Source organism: Brachyhypopomus gauderio, chromosome 12 (assembly GCF_052324685.1).
Source record: "Brachyhypopomus gauderio isolate BG-103 chromosome 12, BGAUD_0.2, whole genome shotgun sequence".
Classification (NCBI taxonomy): Eukaryota; Metazoa; Chordata; class Actinopteri; order Gymnotiformes; family Hypopomidae; genus Brachyhypopomus; species Brachyhypopomus gauderio.
Window position 1 is genome coordinate 24,690,824 of NC_135222.1, and position 15,685 is coordinate 24,706,508.

The 15,685-nt window shown below is 42.8% G+C and overlaps 2 protein-coding genes across 3 annotated transcripts; both read left to right on the forward strand.

Annotated features, from left to right (window-relative positions):
- Window positions 1-347: 347 nt before the first annotated feature.
- Window positions 348-11,173, forward strand: LOC143527923 (uncharacterized). Its single transcript, XM_077023304.1, has 19 exons — window positions 348-600; window positions 996-1,097; window positions 1,331-1,534; window positions 1,679-1,773; window positions 1,888-2,097; window positions 2,318-2,431; window positions 2,992-3,135; window positions 3,405-3,497; window positions 3,609-3,833; window positions 4,605-4,697; window positions 5,673-5,754; window positions 5,940-6,019; window positions 6,333-6,757; window positions 7,516-7,562; window positions 7,655-7,782; window positions 7,891-7,981; window positions 8,826-8,992; window positions 9,087-9,227; window positions 9,481-11,173. The coding sequence occupies exons 1-19, from the start codon at window positions 510-512 to the stop codon at window positions 9,592-9,594; spliced, it is 2,646 nt and encodes an 881-aa protein (XP_076879419.1). The 5' UTR covers window positions 348-509; the 3' UTR covers window positions 9,595-11,173.
- A 1,353-nt stretch (window positions 11,174-12,526) lies between these two features.
- Window positions 12,527-15,654, forward strand: LOC143528355 (kelch-like protein 23). 2 transcript variants are annotated; one of them, XM_077024076.1, is made up of 3 exons: window positions 12,527-13,731; window positions 14,189-14,597; window positions 15,100-15,654. In XM_077024076.1, exons 1-3 carry the CDS (start codon window positions 12,684-12,686, stop codon window positions 15,404-15,406), a joined length of 1,764 nt encoding a protein of 587 aa, XP_076880191.1. In that variant the 5' UTR covers window positions 12,527-12,683; the 3' UTR covers window positions 15,407-15,654. The 2 variants fall into 2 exon arrangements, with proteins under 2 accessions (XP_076880191.1, XP_076880190.1); XM_077024075.1 differs by having other exon boundaries at window positions 12,529-13,851.
- The last annotated feature ends 31 nt before the right edge of the window (window positions 15,655-15,685 follow it).

Here is a 15,685-nt window from a genome sequence, read left to right on the forward strand (position 1 = left end):
CCAAACCATAATGCATAACACATGAATTGTTTATAATGCATAACACATGAATTGTTTACATTATTTGTGGCTTGTGAATGTGGCTTTCCTGGAACTATGATTGGGCAATTAAAATACTAGACGAATTTGGTTGTGTTCAGTGGCAGCTTGTATGTAAACTGAGGGGGGAAACATATTCCACAATAATTCTTTAATTCACTCGATCCTGTTGTAGATCACTGCCAGGTGCAGATTTATGCAAATAGCCTCTAAACCGGAAACTACGGTCTAGCCGTATTCGAACTCGGCGGGTTCGAGAAGGACCGCCCCTGCTCTGACGCGTAACTCGTGGTCTCATCTGATTGGCTGAGTGTCAGTCCAATGAGCCTTAGCCATCTGTGCAGGAACAGAAACGAAACGGTGGTCTGCTGCAAATATTCAGATAATTCGGTCTATTTTGGTCTTATTTTGACCACCCCGAGGTAATCCAGAGAAAGGTAATATTCAAAAAACACTTTACAGGTGTAAAGATGAGAATCGCCTTTGCAGTTTTTACCGTATTTGCTGTAGCGATCACCGCTGACGCGACTGTGCACTTCAAGGAGCAATTTCTGGATGGAGGTAAATTCATATTCGCTTAAGTTTATGCATTAATCTGTAAAGTAACAATCTATCACAATTAAATAATTTTTATTATTTTAAATTCAAATGTCTTATTGATTTTTTGACCTTTTTTTAACGAGACGACACATTTAAGTTTTACAGTCACGTTTGTTATTTGTTCCCCCACTTATTGATGGTCTTGCGTTTATACTAACACACCAAAAAGCCCTCAAGTTATTTGACAAATATGACACGAGCAGGTTTAGTTTCATTTATTAATGTGTGCTGTCGTTGTTCGCTGTAATAAGGACTCATAAGTATAAAAAGAGGTTGTGATGTCTATCTGCTCTTTCCCAGGTATTAGTATAGTCTTTGCAGTATTTAAAAAATAAAATTATATTGCTCATTGGTAGATGGATGGAAAAGTCGATGGGTAGAATCCAAACACAAATCAGACTATGGCCAGTGGAAGCTTTCTTCAGGAAAATTCTATGGAGATGCTGAACTTGACAAAGGTAAGGTTTTACTCCGCTCTCTTCACACAGAGCCATTGCTGCAAATGGACTTTGCATAAGGAAATATCTTAAGATGATAGGGAAGCTAATGCAAACTGACTTGAAGACAAACTGAAAGGACATCCTAATCCTTCTCACTGCTAAGCTCATTACATAATGACCTATTGAATTCATGCCATTCTAAATGTTTTACTTTTCCCAAAAAAAAAACAGTGTTGTTTTATTTCCACAAGGTCTTCAGACTAGCCAGGATGCTCGCTTCTACGCCCTTTCCAGTCGCTTTCCGCCTTTCAGTAATGAAGGTAAGACCCTCGTGGTCCAGTTCACAGTGAAACATGAGCAGAAGATCGACTGTGGGGGTGGATACGTGAAGATCTTTCCTGCTGACCTGGACCAGGAGGCCATGCATGGCGACTCCAAATACTACATTATGTTTGGTGAGCTAATGTAGTGTTCACACTGACATTTCCTTGCTGCGGCACAGAGCTTAGCATCAATTTTTTTTAGCTTTTTAACAAAGAATTCTTCATAAAGTTATGCAGGTATATGAAACAACAAATATTTTTTTTATCTTTCATAAGGTCCTGATATTTGTGGCTACAGTACCAAGAAAGTTCATGTCATTTTCAACTTCAAAGGCCAGAATCACCTTATCAAGAAAGACATCCGTTGTAAGGTGGGTTATTTTGCTCCTCGCAGCACTAATGCTTTTTACTTAGATTTTGTTGAGAAAAAAAAATCAATATGAAATGTGTCTGAATTTATGCAATTTTTGCTCATTCCCTTTCAGGATGACGAGCATACACACTTGTACACATTGATCCTCCAGCCTGACCAGACGTACGAAGTCAAAATTGACAACGAGAAAGTGGAGTCTGGTTCTCTGGAGGAAGACTGGGACTTCCTACCTCCCAAAAAGATCAAGGACCCAGAGGCCAAGAAGCCAGAAGACTGGGACGATAATGCTACAATCGATGATCCAGAGGACACGAAGCCCGAGGTTCATTTTTCCTATGTGATGTTGCATTACACAGTGTTGCTATGCTGTTTATCAAAATCTCTCAAAGCTATGAGAAATTACACAAATCCCCACTCCTCTGTCAGGACCTGACCTAGTCCTCCCAACTCTCAGCAGCCAAAAGTGTGTTGGGAAGCTTCCTTTAAATGTGAACATAGAACTAAAGATGAATCTCCAGCCACTTTTGTTTTGCTTGTTTTAGGACTGGGACAAACCAGAGAATATTCCAGACCCTGATGCCAAGAAGCCTGATGACTGGGATGAAGAAATGGATGGAGAGTGGGAACCACCAATGATTCCAAATCCAGAGTACAAGGTACATCACTGAGGATTATACGAACTACATTTGCACTTGTTTCAAGTAGCACTGCTGATGCAGATTCAGAGTATCTGTAAGTCTCACTGTTTTTAAAGTTCTTACATGACCTTTAATCAGTAAGGATTTCTCACATGAAACAGTCATTATACTGGCACCTAGTGGTCCGGATGTTTTTCAGAGATTCTGCATTAAATCTCTTTGAAACATGGACCCCCCCCCCCCCATGTGGGTACCTCATATAAACCAGTTCATTTGAGGGATACAAAGCAGTTTGATTCTTCAAGTCATGCGACCTGCACTTTAAAGAAAAAAATAGTAATCACCATCATAAATACTGTTTGCCTCTTTTTGGTGGTACAAATAGCTCATTTAAAGGCTTTCATTACAATATGAGCAGTAAAAGTTGGACCAAAAATATACATGGACCAAACAGTCTACACATGCAGTCTACACATGGACCAAACAGTCTACACATGCAAACCTCTACAAGGTTTGCATGTGCAATAAAGTGATGAACAGTTCTCCTGCCATTGTATCTCACTTCAGTTTTTTTCCAGGGAGAATGGAAACCCAAACAAATTGACAATCCCAATTACAAAGGAAAGTGGGTGCATCCAGAAATTGATAACCCAGAATATTCTGCAGACGACTCGGTTTACAAATATGACAATATTGGCGTCATTGGATTGGATTTGTGGCAGGTATGGTTTGATAAGTAATTCCACAATGTTTTTTTCACCAATACTATGTCTTAGTATTAATGTGACAGTGAAGGTAGAAGTGATCTTTCATTGTCTTCAGAATTCAATTAGTAAATGTTTCTTTCTATAAATATGAAGATATGTATTTACATGTAGACCTAAAGTAATACTTCTCTGTGATGAGCATTTGCTGCATTTAAGTGTTTAGACTGAATAATTATCGGGTGTCTCTGCTGATGCTAATCATATTTATTTGTTTATTTCCTCAGGTGAAATCTGGTACCATCTTTGATAACTTCCTGATCGGTGATGATGTCAAGGAAGCAGAGGATTTTGGGAAAGATACCTGGGGAGCCACTAAGGTACGTCTGTTGACAAAACACCTTCATCATTCTGTGATCAGAGTGCATTTTAGTTTTGGGTGGGCTTGTGCGCGTGGATCCACTGGTCAGTGACTTTATACTGTGCCTCAGGGCCCTGAGAAGAAAATGAAGGAGAAGCAGGAAGAAGAAGAGAGGAAACAGAGAGAAGAAGAAGAAAAACTCAAGAAGGATGAAGGTGACGAGGAAAATGATGACGAACATGATGATGAACCAGACGAGGAGGAGGAGGAGGAGGAGGAAGAGGAAACTGCAGAGGAGCCCAGCCCAGTTGACGATGAAGATGATGATGAAGACAAGGCTGCAAAAGATGAACTGTAGATGATGGAGTAGCCCTGAGTGGGTCCACTCGATCCTCTGTCTTAGGAGAATCTACTGATCCTCACCCACTGAGCAAACCTCCTCCTCTGGGGGTCTTACTACAGGACTGGGACAGTAGAGCAAGCGTGTGTTGTTTTATTTTTGCGTGTTCTGTGTGTTTTTTTACAACCCCCCCCCCTTTAAAATCATAAGTTAATGTTAAAAGAAATTTTGTTTTGGTGTGTCCTGGATTTATTTTTATTGCTGCTACTTGGCTCCTCCACCTAAAGATTTTAAAGTCACATGTAAAACTAAAAATGATCAGTTTTGATTATCATAATGTCCTGAGTTGTTTAAGAGAAAAATAAGTTTATCATTTTAGATTATTTGCACTTTTTTTAAATAAATGATTTTCTTAAACAGTCGTTATTCTTGCTTCTGTCTTTTTTTGTAACTAAAAAGCATAGAAGAATTATGGAAATATAAAATCAAACATACTCTCAGGAAATACAAATACAAAATTATTTACATTATTATTATTATTATCTCTCTCTCTCTGTTGTATTTTATGTTAAAGTATTTGGTAATTGAGCAGTTTTTGGTGTATCCTATAAGGAGTGCGACCACAGCGTCTCCATTCATAACCTGACTCCCGCGCCCGCGTGTCTTGTCCCGGGCAGCAGGTAGATGGCGTCCTACCACACGACCGGTTCTCAGAAAGCTGAGTCACATCTAAATGCTGTGGCTGGTAACGGTTACGGCAAACAGACGTAATTTCTGCGCGTATAGCGGGTTTTCCGGCGTTGTCCAACCATGTTGACCATTACTTTAAAAACTCTACAGCAGCAAACCTTCAAAATCCAGATAGAGGAAGAACTGACGGTAAGTGGCGCGTTTGAAGTTCCGTGGCAGGGAGGACGGGCTGGGAGAGAGCCGGGGAGAGAGACGGGGCCTCGGCGTGGGCAACTTGGCTACATGTAACGGAGGGGGTCCCTATTTTAAAACGTGCCACAGTTTCAAAGATACAACATTTACAAGTTATCCTAGAAACGGCTCGTAAAGGCCGGACCACACGGCCAACTGTTCACGGGCACCAACTTTTCACCGGAGAATGACGACGCACTATTGACGGATCCGTGGTCCGCTGTGCGCGGCGGTTCTGAGCGGGTCTGCCCGGGTCGTGTTCGCAGTATGTGGGCTGTACATGCTGTGGTTGAATATTTAAACCCCCCAAATAAACACATGTGAAGTGCGACTTTGAGCCAGTGTGGGTGAGTTGGTACAGATTAGCAAGCTAACGGTGTGTAATGCAGTAAGTATTGGGGCTGCATGTATTACAAACCTCACACAACTCAAACCTTCCACACATGAATGTTGTTAAACGTGGTTGGATGTAGTGCTACAGTGATTGTTAATATACTACATCTCCTTCAAATACAACAAACTTGGAGGCATGTTTTTTGGGAAAGTGTGGACATCTTTAGTTGGGAAAATCGTCCGCAGGGAGCTTTGCAACAAAAAGTGTCGGTATGTGTGAAAGATCCTTTATCTGTGGTAGCTGATACATTTGAACATACTCTTACCATTAGAAGTGTTTTGCATCAGTACAGATTATACAGAAACAATGGGCTGTAGGACCCCACAAACAGCATTTCATATCACACAGCAAAAATCTTGTCTTAATAATTAAGAAACTTCATTTCTAGATGTGCATTTGAAATTGCATCCTACAAAATGTAGATTTAAGTACATGGCCACCCTCAAGATATAGTATGAACTGAGTTAGGATTAAATATTAAACTCCTTTTACTACATTGCCTTTATTAGAATTACAGTGTTGATTAATTGTCATGGCAGGTGCGTGCGCTTAAGGAGAAGATAGAATTGGAAAAGGGAAAAGAAGCCTACCCTGTAGCTGGCCTAAAGCTCATCTATGCAGGTACCAGATCCATCTTTTTCTCTAGGTTCTTATAGGTTCTTATATTTATCTAATTTCATATCTTATTTAATTTGGTTATGTCCTGCTGTAAACAGGTGTGTGTGTCTGTAGCTTATTTTTGAGTAAAGATGAGTGATATAAATTTTAATTTAAACTGTAATTTAAGTGGCAATGATTAATTTTAGGTAAAATCTTGGATGATGACATAGCTTTAAAGGAATACAAAATAGAGGAGAAGAACTTTGTGGTGGTCATGGTAACTAAGGTAAGACGTTTCTAATTAAAACAGCTAGGTTTTATGTCTGTATTTAATACATCAGTGACACGAATAGAAAATGTTTAGTGTTGTCCCTATTTGCTACTGTAATAATTTGCTCAGTCTCTAGAGGTTCCCTTGTGACAGTGTTTAAAAAAATGCAGGACAGATCAGAGCAGGTGTGGGTCATCATAGCCATTGATAAATCTCGCAGCTCTTCCCAGATTTGCCTCATTCTTGAACATCATTAATGGGGTGGTTATTGGGTCTCAGCGATTGGCTTCTGTGAGATCCTGAGCAGCTGTGTTTTCTTCCTCTACAGCCCAAACCAACTGCGTCTCCACAACAGCCAGCAGCCCCCGCTGTAGTCGCTGTTCCCTTCCCTGAGGTGTCCTCGCAGCCTGTCTCCACACCTGCTCCGCCTTCTTCTGACCCTGCAGTCCCTACACCTACCCCCACACCTGCGCCTGCCCTCGCTACCGCCCCCACCCTCGCTCCCGCCCCGATCCCTACGCCAACACCCACACCCACATCTGTGGCCACGCCCACCACTCCCGTCCCCGTACAACCGACACCGAAGGTTGAGCCTCCCGCTCCGCCCGCCCCAGCACCCCCCTCTGCCCCGGAGGCTGTGGTAGACCCAAGCGAGTCGGCGAGTGCGACTTCTGAGGCTGCCCCGGTGGAGCAGGAGCAGGTAGCCCCGCCTGAACAGACTCCCCTTCCTGCTGAAGCCCCGCCTGCTGCCAGGTATGGCCTCATGGTTCGACCTGTCCATGGTTGTTCATTTCATTGCTTTGCTCTTAGAGAACTCTCTAGTCTTAGTAGTGATTAGACGAAGATTATTAAACGTTGTTTGCGTTGGTTTGAAGCTCTACAGTATTTACGTCACAATTTACAGTTTTCCACAATGTTCCGTCCAGTTCCTGTGGTTATCGATTTAAAAGGTGAATATAGTGTGACAGGACAAATAGAACGGTGATGCTGTGGGTAGCGGCCTCTGGATTTATGGGAATTCCTGGAGGCATTATTACAATTTATGGGTTTTTTTTAATATGGCTGTCTGATGTATTATTATTATTTTTTAATAATGTATGAAAATGATTTTAAGAGCGGCATGTATAAATTTGAAGGCTTCGTAAGTTGAAGAAATAGTATTGAACTTGGTGGAGAGCAAAAAGATGAAAAAATAAATAAATAAATGTGCAGATAGTAAAATGTAATGATTCACTTAACATTACAAAAGCCTAAAGCGATGTCAGTATATAAATATACTGTAGAACTTTAGGCTTGAACACAGTAAAAGCTATTTGAAATGTGGTCTCTTTGGTTACAGGCTTAACCCGACATTTCCTCTAATTTTTGACTGGCTTATACATAATTTATTGGTTCATTCTTTATTTACTATTTTATGCATTGTTATTTGAATAATTTAGTTTAATCGTTGTAGTATAAAGCACTTTGAGATTTAAAAATGAAGATTATTGTTTTTATTTCTACATTTCTAGCATTATTGATGAATTGGGTCTACTAGAGGAAGCAGCATCAATTCTTGGTTAGTGGGTTAGTTTTTTAATTACCAATGGAGTTCAGAAGGGACTCCATTTAGCATGTAGTACTAAACCACGTTTCTTTCTTGCTGGTTAGTTACGGGGCAGGCGTATGAGAATTTGGTGTCCGAGATCATGTCCATGGGCTATGAGAGGGAGCAGGTCATCGCTGCATTGAGAGCAAGCTACAACAACCCTGACCGGGCCGTGGAGTACCTCCTCATGGTGAGAGACTTGTCTTCTTCAGCACAACAGAAATACCCCAGAGAATCACTGTGATGGTAAACCGACCGGTAAGGCAGGGACTTCACACCTCAACATGTGCTTTCCAAGGGTATTCCTACTGAGCTGGAGCAGCCTGCACAAGAAGCAGTGCGACCCACCCCGGCAACGGAAAGACCTCAGCCCCCTCCTGCATCCAGTGGTAAGCCCTCAGTGTTGTTCCCGTGGTAACGACTGTTAGAATGTCACGCATGGATACGAAGTCGCCTTTGCCCCCGGGCACCCGTCGAGTCGTCGCCTTTGTGTTGATTCGGAGAAACATCCGTGGGCAAGGAAAGTCCAAATACACACGTGTGTTCCAACGTTTACCCACTCTGTAGAATCCTGCCATCCTAGTGCATCTCAAACCGTTATTACCTCTATAATCAAGTATAACAGAATTCAATTTGTGCATTTGAAGAACGCAGGAATGCAAGTGTGCCACATTGCACACGTAGGTCACCTGAATTTTTCATTTCCAGAATTCCATAAACCATTACGCTGAGACCACTGCAAGTTACGGTAACATTTAGCTGTTTCTACAGGCTTTCAGAATGACGAATTACGTTGTGGTGTTAATGTTCTGCGATTGATCTTTTTCCTATTTGATATTTACTTACATGTTACAGAATGTTTATATTACTTTGCTATGGCCATTATCAATCCAAGTCGCTGGCCACGTCTATCACGTGTGATTAAATGAAAAGGAAAACGGTGACGTCGTAAGGCGTTCCATTTGAAACGTACAGTGTGATCTTACTTTTCTTACTCAAATGCTCTAGCTACTATCTCAATACACAAGTTCGGCAATCGAAATATAGCCACAGAGTTCTGTTGTATTTTTGATAACGAGAATAAATTAGATTGAATATCTAATTAGAGCAATATATTTGATGCACTTCAAAAGCAGGCCTTTTGTGGTAACATTCAACGCTGACTTTGGTCCATTGGTGCTTTGTTTGTGCCTGGGGCAGACTTCTGTACAGCCCTCTCTATACTGTGAACAGGTGCGACGTCTGCGCCCCCCCAGGACCCACCTGCGTCAGGTAACCCCCTGGAGTTCCTGAGGAACCAGCCACAGTTCCAACAAATGCGTCAGATCATCCAGCAGAACCCCGCTCTCCTACCTGCCCTACTGCAGCAGCTGGGCCGGGACAACCCTCAGCTCCTGCAGGTGATTGGTGCTCTGAGCTGTATGTCTTTAGCCACGGTGCATCTGGTTGGACATGCACAAAAACCCAGTCTTGTTGTTGTTTGCTTGTTCACAGCAAATAACGCAGCACCAGGAGAGATTTGTGCAGATGCTTAATGAGCCGTTGGCTGGAGAGGGCGAGTCGTCAGAGACGCAGGGCTCTCCTCAGACGAGCTACATCCAGGTCACCCAGCAAGAAAAAGAGGCCATCGAGAGGGTAGGGACACCTCTGCCATTTTTAAACAAGTCCTACATCAATTTCTTTATAGTTCAAATCATGAGGTGCAGCAACATGTAATCTTATTTAGAGTTTTATAACCAAACAGGCATTGGGGGTAACAGCGCCTTGTCCAGTAAAGCATGCATGTTACAGGTTTAGTTATATTGTAGGTGGCTGAACCATCAGGGAGGTACATTTGTGGCCTCATGTAAATAAAGAGTATTCCGCTTGTGTCTTGTTTGTTCTGCAGTTAAAAGCCTTGGGGTTTCCTGAGGGTCTAGTCATCCAAGCATATTTCGCCTGTGAGAAAAACGAGAACCTAGCTGCCAACTTCCTGCTCCAGCAGACCTTCGACGACGAGTGAACGTGGAATGCAGAACGGGAACTCTAGGGGGCGACAGAGATGGTGGAAGCACTAGTTTGTGTGTAGCATGCGAGTGTGTTGAGGAAGGCGTGGGAGATGTTTTTAAATGAGACTGGGAGTGTCGTGTCCTGTTAATCATGAAGAGAAAAGCCATGCTTGACTTACTCTAATTTGAGAGGCCTGATCGGTCCCAATCTGTATTAGATGAGTTCTCTCCAGGACTGTAGGCTGTGTGTCTGTCTCTGCTGCTGTTACTGAGTGTGCCGTGTGTGGGTTTGCAGGTTTTTATCTCTGCTCTTTAATTTATTGCAATTAAATTCTGCCAAGACACCCCTCTGTATCGCCTTGAGTCAGTTCCATAAGGTTCATGTCCCAAGACACCCCTCTGTATCGCCTTGAGTCAGTTCCATAAGGTTCATGTCTCATCTTCATGTTGCTCTTAAATGGAAGGTCCTTCAGTTTGTTTTATAGTAGTCAAACATAAATGGCTTTATGGTTTTCCTGACTCTGGAGTATGTCATAAATGGGAAGACATATTAATTCCAGAATACCCTCATCTGACGGGTCTGATGGTGTTTGGTTTTCTCCATTGGAATTTCAATAAATGGAAAAAAAAAGTGAAAACCCAAAATGTGCTGAGATTTTCCCAGTAATGGAGGCACAGATACAATATTTGCATTCATCATTAATTTACCTCTAAGTCAATGAAAGAGTAATTAATTAATGTCTTGTATCTTGGCAATTCAAAATAAAAATCATGGTGTTTGTATTCGCTCAGTTATCACACCAGATTCACAAATATATCAAAATGTGTCATGGTATTTTGAGAAAATGTTTTTGTTCTGAAAGATTTGAGAGCACATGGGGGGAAAAGGTCAACTTGTTTACCAAATAACATTTAGTTTTTCCTCACAATTATGGAACCCTGTTTTTTCCACTTGTAAATCCCAAGAGCGAACCAATATTGCCACAAGTCCTGCTCGTGTTTCACACTTTCAGTTGTATTGAAAACTTTAGACACTGAAATTACATGTACAAATGATGCATTTAAAATTAAAGTTAATGATGTGTATGTTTGGTGCTGTATGGACCATCACTAGAGTCACTGTTGTATGTATCTATTACATCTAGTGCCAAATGTGTCTGATCTTGAAAGTAAAAATGACTAATTAAGTAAAAAATACTTTATAATCACCCTGCTGAACCACAAATATATGAAACAAAATGATATATTTTTTATTTGTGTGTTGCATTATCTCTTAGATGTGTGGGGGTGTGAGGGCTGGTTGTTTTGAATTTACAATGCTTGAGTTGGCTCTGATTTTTCTGTACAATATGTAAAGGCACTGGTATTTGCTTTTTGTAAAAACGCATACTTCACAGAGAAGGATTGCTTCCTGTTGAATGAGTTGGAAAAGCTGTTCTCATGGTATTTGAATTCAGGCTTGCTGTATGCTGAGGGCGTTGATTTTTAAAATGGGTCTTAAAAGCATCAACAATAGAAGGCTGATCAACTGGCTGTAACAGATGCACTGTCTCAGCGGGAAATAAATAGCTTTTACAAAGCTTTCAATTTTGCCTTCCCTCCATTACAATACTTGCACTATATACGCTCACCAGGAATTGTTAGAAACACTTTGAGGGTGTACAGTGAGAATTTACAGCCCATCTGTTGCTATGTTTACAATTTGTGTTTTGGGTGTTTCAAACACACACATAAACTGGTTTCACATCCTAAAGCTTCGGGAGCACTTAAATTCTCCTCTTGCCCTCCTCTGGGTGGTATTTGTCCTTCAAACTCTGGTCCTCTGGAAGCTTGATGGTCCTGCATAGTTTTTTAGGTGTTCCCAGGACTGCACTCTTCTAGGTGGAGATCTTGGGTGCTGTTCCTGGGATCTACTGGAGCTATTCTCCCAGTCAGGGATGGGAAATACTGTTACATCTGTTCTATCTCTTCTCTCAGCCCTCAGTATTTTTTGAGTTTCCAGTTTTCCATATTCCTAATGTTGCTATCAACACAGCTACATCTATCACTATAGCCCTTTTCTATTTGTCTATCACTATATCAAATCAAATATATTTGTATAGCACTTTTCACAACACATGTCACAAAGCGCTTTACAGGATTTACAAAGTTAACAATACTATGGGTCCAAATCCCTAATGAGCAAGCCAAAGGCGACAGTGGCAAGGACACTGTTATCTGTTATATGTTATATCTGTTATCTGTTATATGTTATATCTGTTATATGTTATATCTGGTTGGTTAGCCAACCTTTTACCTTAGAACTTACTTGGCATCTGTGCCAAGACCATAGGGACATACTAAGGGGCATGACTAATCAAATCAATCTGTTTAACAGGTAAAACGTTGAATTTAAACAAAAAAGGCTCTGGAGAGCTGCATAGTGTTGTATGAGTCTACTCTCCATACTGGCCCACTCCTAAATCCAGTGATGGGTGTCACACAGCCCCATCCTCCAGTCCTGTGGCCCCCTCCTGGTGCGTGGGTCGTACAGCCACATGTACATGCTGAAGCGCCTCACCCTGTCCCCTCCCTCCACCCATACGCACCCCATCGGTGCTGATAAGGGTATGAGTGTCCACAGACAGTGAGAGTCACCACCAGTAATGAGTCAGCATTATCCAGCTCACGCAGAGCGAGGGCCTCACTGCGAGCGAGCTGCTCCTCGCCCCTTCCTGTACGGCCCCCTTGAACGCTGGGTGTCCCTGCGATATCGAGATGCACCGTGTGCAGTGTGGTTCTCCGGCACCCGTGTCGTCGTAGGGTGGAAGCTGGACGCCCACTGTCTGCCATCTCCGTTTGTCCCTCAGTCAGGCTCTGCTGTTGAGCCTTGCCAGGGTGAAGTTCTCCAGTCTGTCCCAGCCAGCCACCTCGCTCTTAGCTGACGGGACTGGTGTGTATTTTATTTCATGGTAGGGCTAATACTGCAGGGTGTAATAGCATTTTTACGAATACAACAGAATTGTTATATTGGTGGTAGTGCACATGAAATGTATATCATTTCATATAATAGACATTTCTGTTAAATGTGAAACATTTCCTACAAGAATCACACACTTTCTAAATGTGCTTTGGGATTCTCCTTGCTTTTGCTTGTGTTGCCACTCTGTTTGCAGCTATATTTAGCTATTGTTTTTCCCCTGAATCTGACCCCAGCCCCATGTGGTGTCATTGGAGGGCTAGGGGGGGTTATAAATATCATAGTCGTGATAGAAGGTGTCAGGGTGGGTGCAGAGACATGGCTTGTAGCGAGCAGCAGGTTAAACGCGAATGTCAAGGGACCGAGAAATGTTTATTTGGGAATGGCCATACTGTTCAGGAGGAGATCCGTGAGGAGATCCGTGAGGAGCTCCCTGAGGAAGGGAACGATCGAGTGCCAGATGCAGTGCTCCACGTGGAGTCCGAATCCTTTTTCGTCAACCGCGAGCGACTGGCCCAACTGAGCCCCTACTTCCGCGCCCTGTTCTTTGGTGGAGGTCGAGAGAGCAAAAGGAGGCACATTGAGATCAAAGGTGTAGATCTGGATAAATTCCGCAGCCTCATGCAGTACGCTCAGAGCTTCAGATTACCACTTGACAGGAAGAACGTCTTGGGGGTCCTGGAGGCTGCAAACTACCTGCAGCTGGAGAAGGCCAGGCTACTCTGCTGCAAGTTCCTGGAGAGAGAGCTGCACCTGAGCAACTGTTTAGGCATGATGGCCTACGCTTGGCAACTGGGCTGCGTGGAGCTCTACACTGCTGCGCGTGAAGTGGTCCTCACCCACATACCTGCTTTAGCCTCTGAGGAGGACATCTTGCACCTCACCAAAGAGACTATCGCTGACCTCCTTGCTAGTGATAACCTGTTTGTTCCACGGGAGGACTTGGCCTTTGAGATTACATTGCGATGGGCAACCTTTGACCCTAGCCGCGAGGATGACTTCCTGGAGTTGGCCGGGCTGGTTAGACCGGAGAGTTTGAGTTTGCCCTACATCACGGACCTTCTGGCGAAGATGAAAAGTTCGGACCCTCGTGCCAAGCTCATCTGCAAGCTGAACAACCGTCTTCCCAGCAGCTGGACCATGGGCAGATCTGTGTCCAGAACTCACTCGAGAGAGATGCTGTATTTGCTTGGTGGGCCACATGAGAACGAACAACAGTCACTCTATCAGTTCAACCCACGCAGTGGAAGGTGGCAGTCTTGCCCACCCTTACAGAGGAAGTGCCTCATTCAGTACTCTGTTGCAGTAGTAGGTAACACACCTCAGTAACAGGGTTCTGTAATTTTTGGTTAAATGGTTAAAGTGGTTAAATATAAGCAGTAATTATTTTTGCTTAGCTGTGCTCAACCCTGCCTCAGGAGATCCATCCTCATGCACAACTAAATTGCAGGATGGAGCTTCTGAACATTACATGCAGGTATGTTGTACCTACCTGCCTGTAATGTTCAGAAACTTATTTCTGGTTATCTGGGTCATATACAGTAGATTTGATTTGAAACAAAGCATGCACGTATTTCTCCTGGGGCAGGTGGGGACCCTTCTCAGACTGACAACACCTCAGACTCACCAATGCCATTATCTTTTCTAAGGAGACAACGTTGTGGTGTCTGGCGGCTATTTCCGGGATGTTCTGTGGTACAGCGTTGACTGGGTGCGAATTTACCAATGCAGCAATGAGAGCTGGGTGGACGGACCAGCGCTGCAGAAGTCCAGACACAGCCACTGCTCAGTCGGACTGGGTCACCGGGCCTTTGTGATGGGGGGCAGCATGGATGAGGGACCCGTGGCCACTGTGGAGAGGCTGGTGCTGGGAGCGGAGGGCTGGGACAGTGTTAGCCCCATGGTCCAAGCTGTGGAAAGGGCAGCGGTGGTCACCATGGGCTCCTGCATCTATGTGGCTTGTGGTCTGGACGTGAATGGGGAAGTGTACAGCGGAATTCAGAGGTACAGAGCAGAAGAGGACCAGTGGGATGTAGTCTCTTACTCCCCCTTTCCACGGTAAGAAAACACAACACGAGTGTTTAGAACATGGGCCTCACCTACAAAATACGGTGCCCATGTTTCATAAGGACATCTGTTTTCCAAAAACAAAAAGTTTCTAATGAAATATACTGATTTGATTTGATGAAATGGCTCCCATTGCTCATGTCTAATCAGTAAGTCCTACTTTACCTTTGCAACCAACTAGTACCCAGATAGTGTGGCCCTCAAATATGCACCTTTAGCAAGTTGAGCTGGCTTATGAGCAATGGTTTGACATTTACATCAAAGATGTCTATCAGAATGTAATAATATTAAAGAGGAATCTATGTCTGTTTTTTTAGGGTACATATGCATGCATACTCTTTGTTTGTGATTCATTAGTGAAAAGTCTGGTGGGGATTTCTTTTTTTTAAATACATGGATAGTGTACAAGATTATAACCCCTATGTTCCAAACACCAGTATACCAGCATAGTCATGATGCTTGTGTGGCCTCTTTTTCTCTTTTGGAATCTCAGTTATGATCTTCTTGCCACTGAACTCAACGGCGCCCTCTATCTGCTGGGTGGTAAGGCTCTGCGTCTGGACATTGACACTGATGAGTGGACTGTTCTGGAAGAGGAGTGCTTGGACAGAAAGTTCTTCAGTGGCTGTGCTACCGTGAATGGTCAGATATACTTGATAAGTGAGCGAAAGATCAACAAAGTTTCTACAAACATGGTACTATTAGACCCATATATTGACACGTGTTTAGAAATAGACAGTACAATACCATGTCCTGTTCCAGTACGGGGCTGCGTTACGGTCCGGATGACAGGCAGGTGATCATCAAAGGTCAAAGGGCAGACATGTTGCTCTAGATCATTATTATAAATAACAATAACACTGTACTTTGCATCCTTCCTCAGTTCTTGATCAATCTTTTTTCTGTTTTCTTTAGTGTCGATATCGATATCTTTACAAAAATGATAAAATAAATATATAATATTATATAACTAACATTATAAATAACATTTTTCAATTGTATACAATATATGCTTTTTAAATGTTACACAGACACAGCAAATGTTTTAGAACTTGTGTATTTATTTATGTTCAAATGTT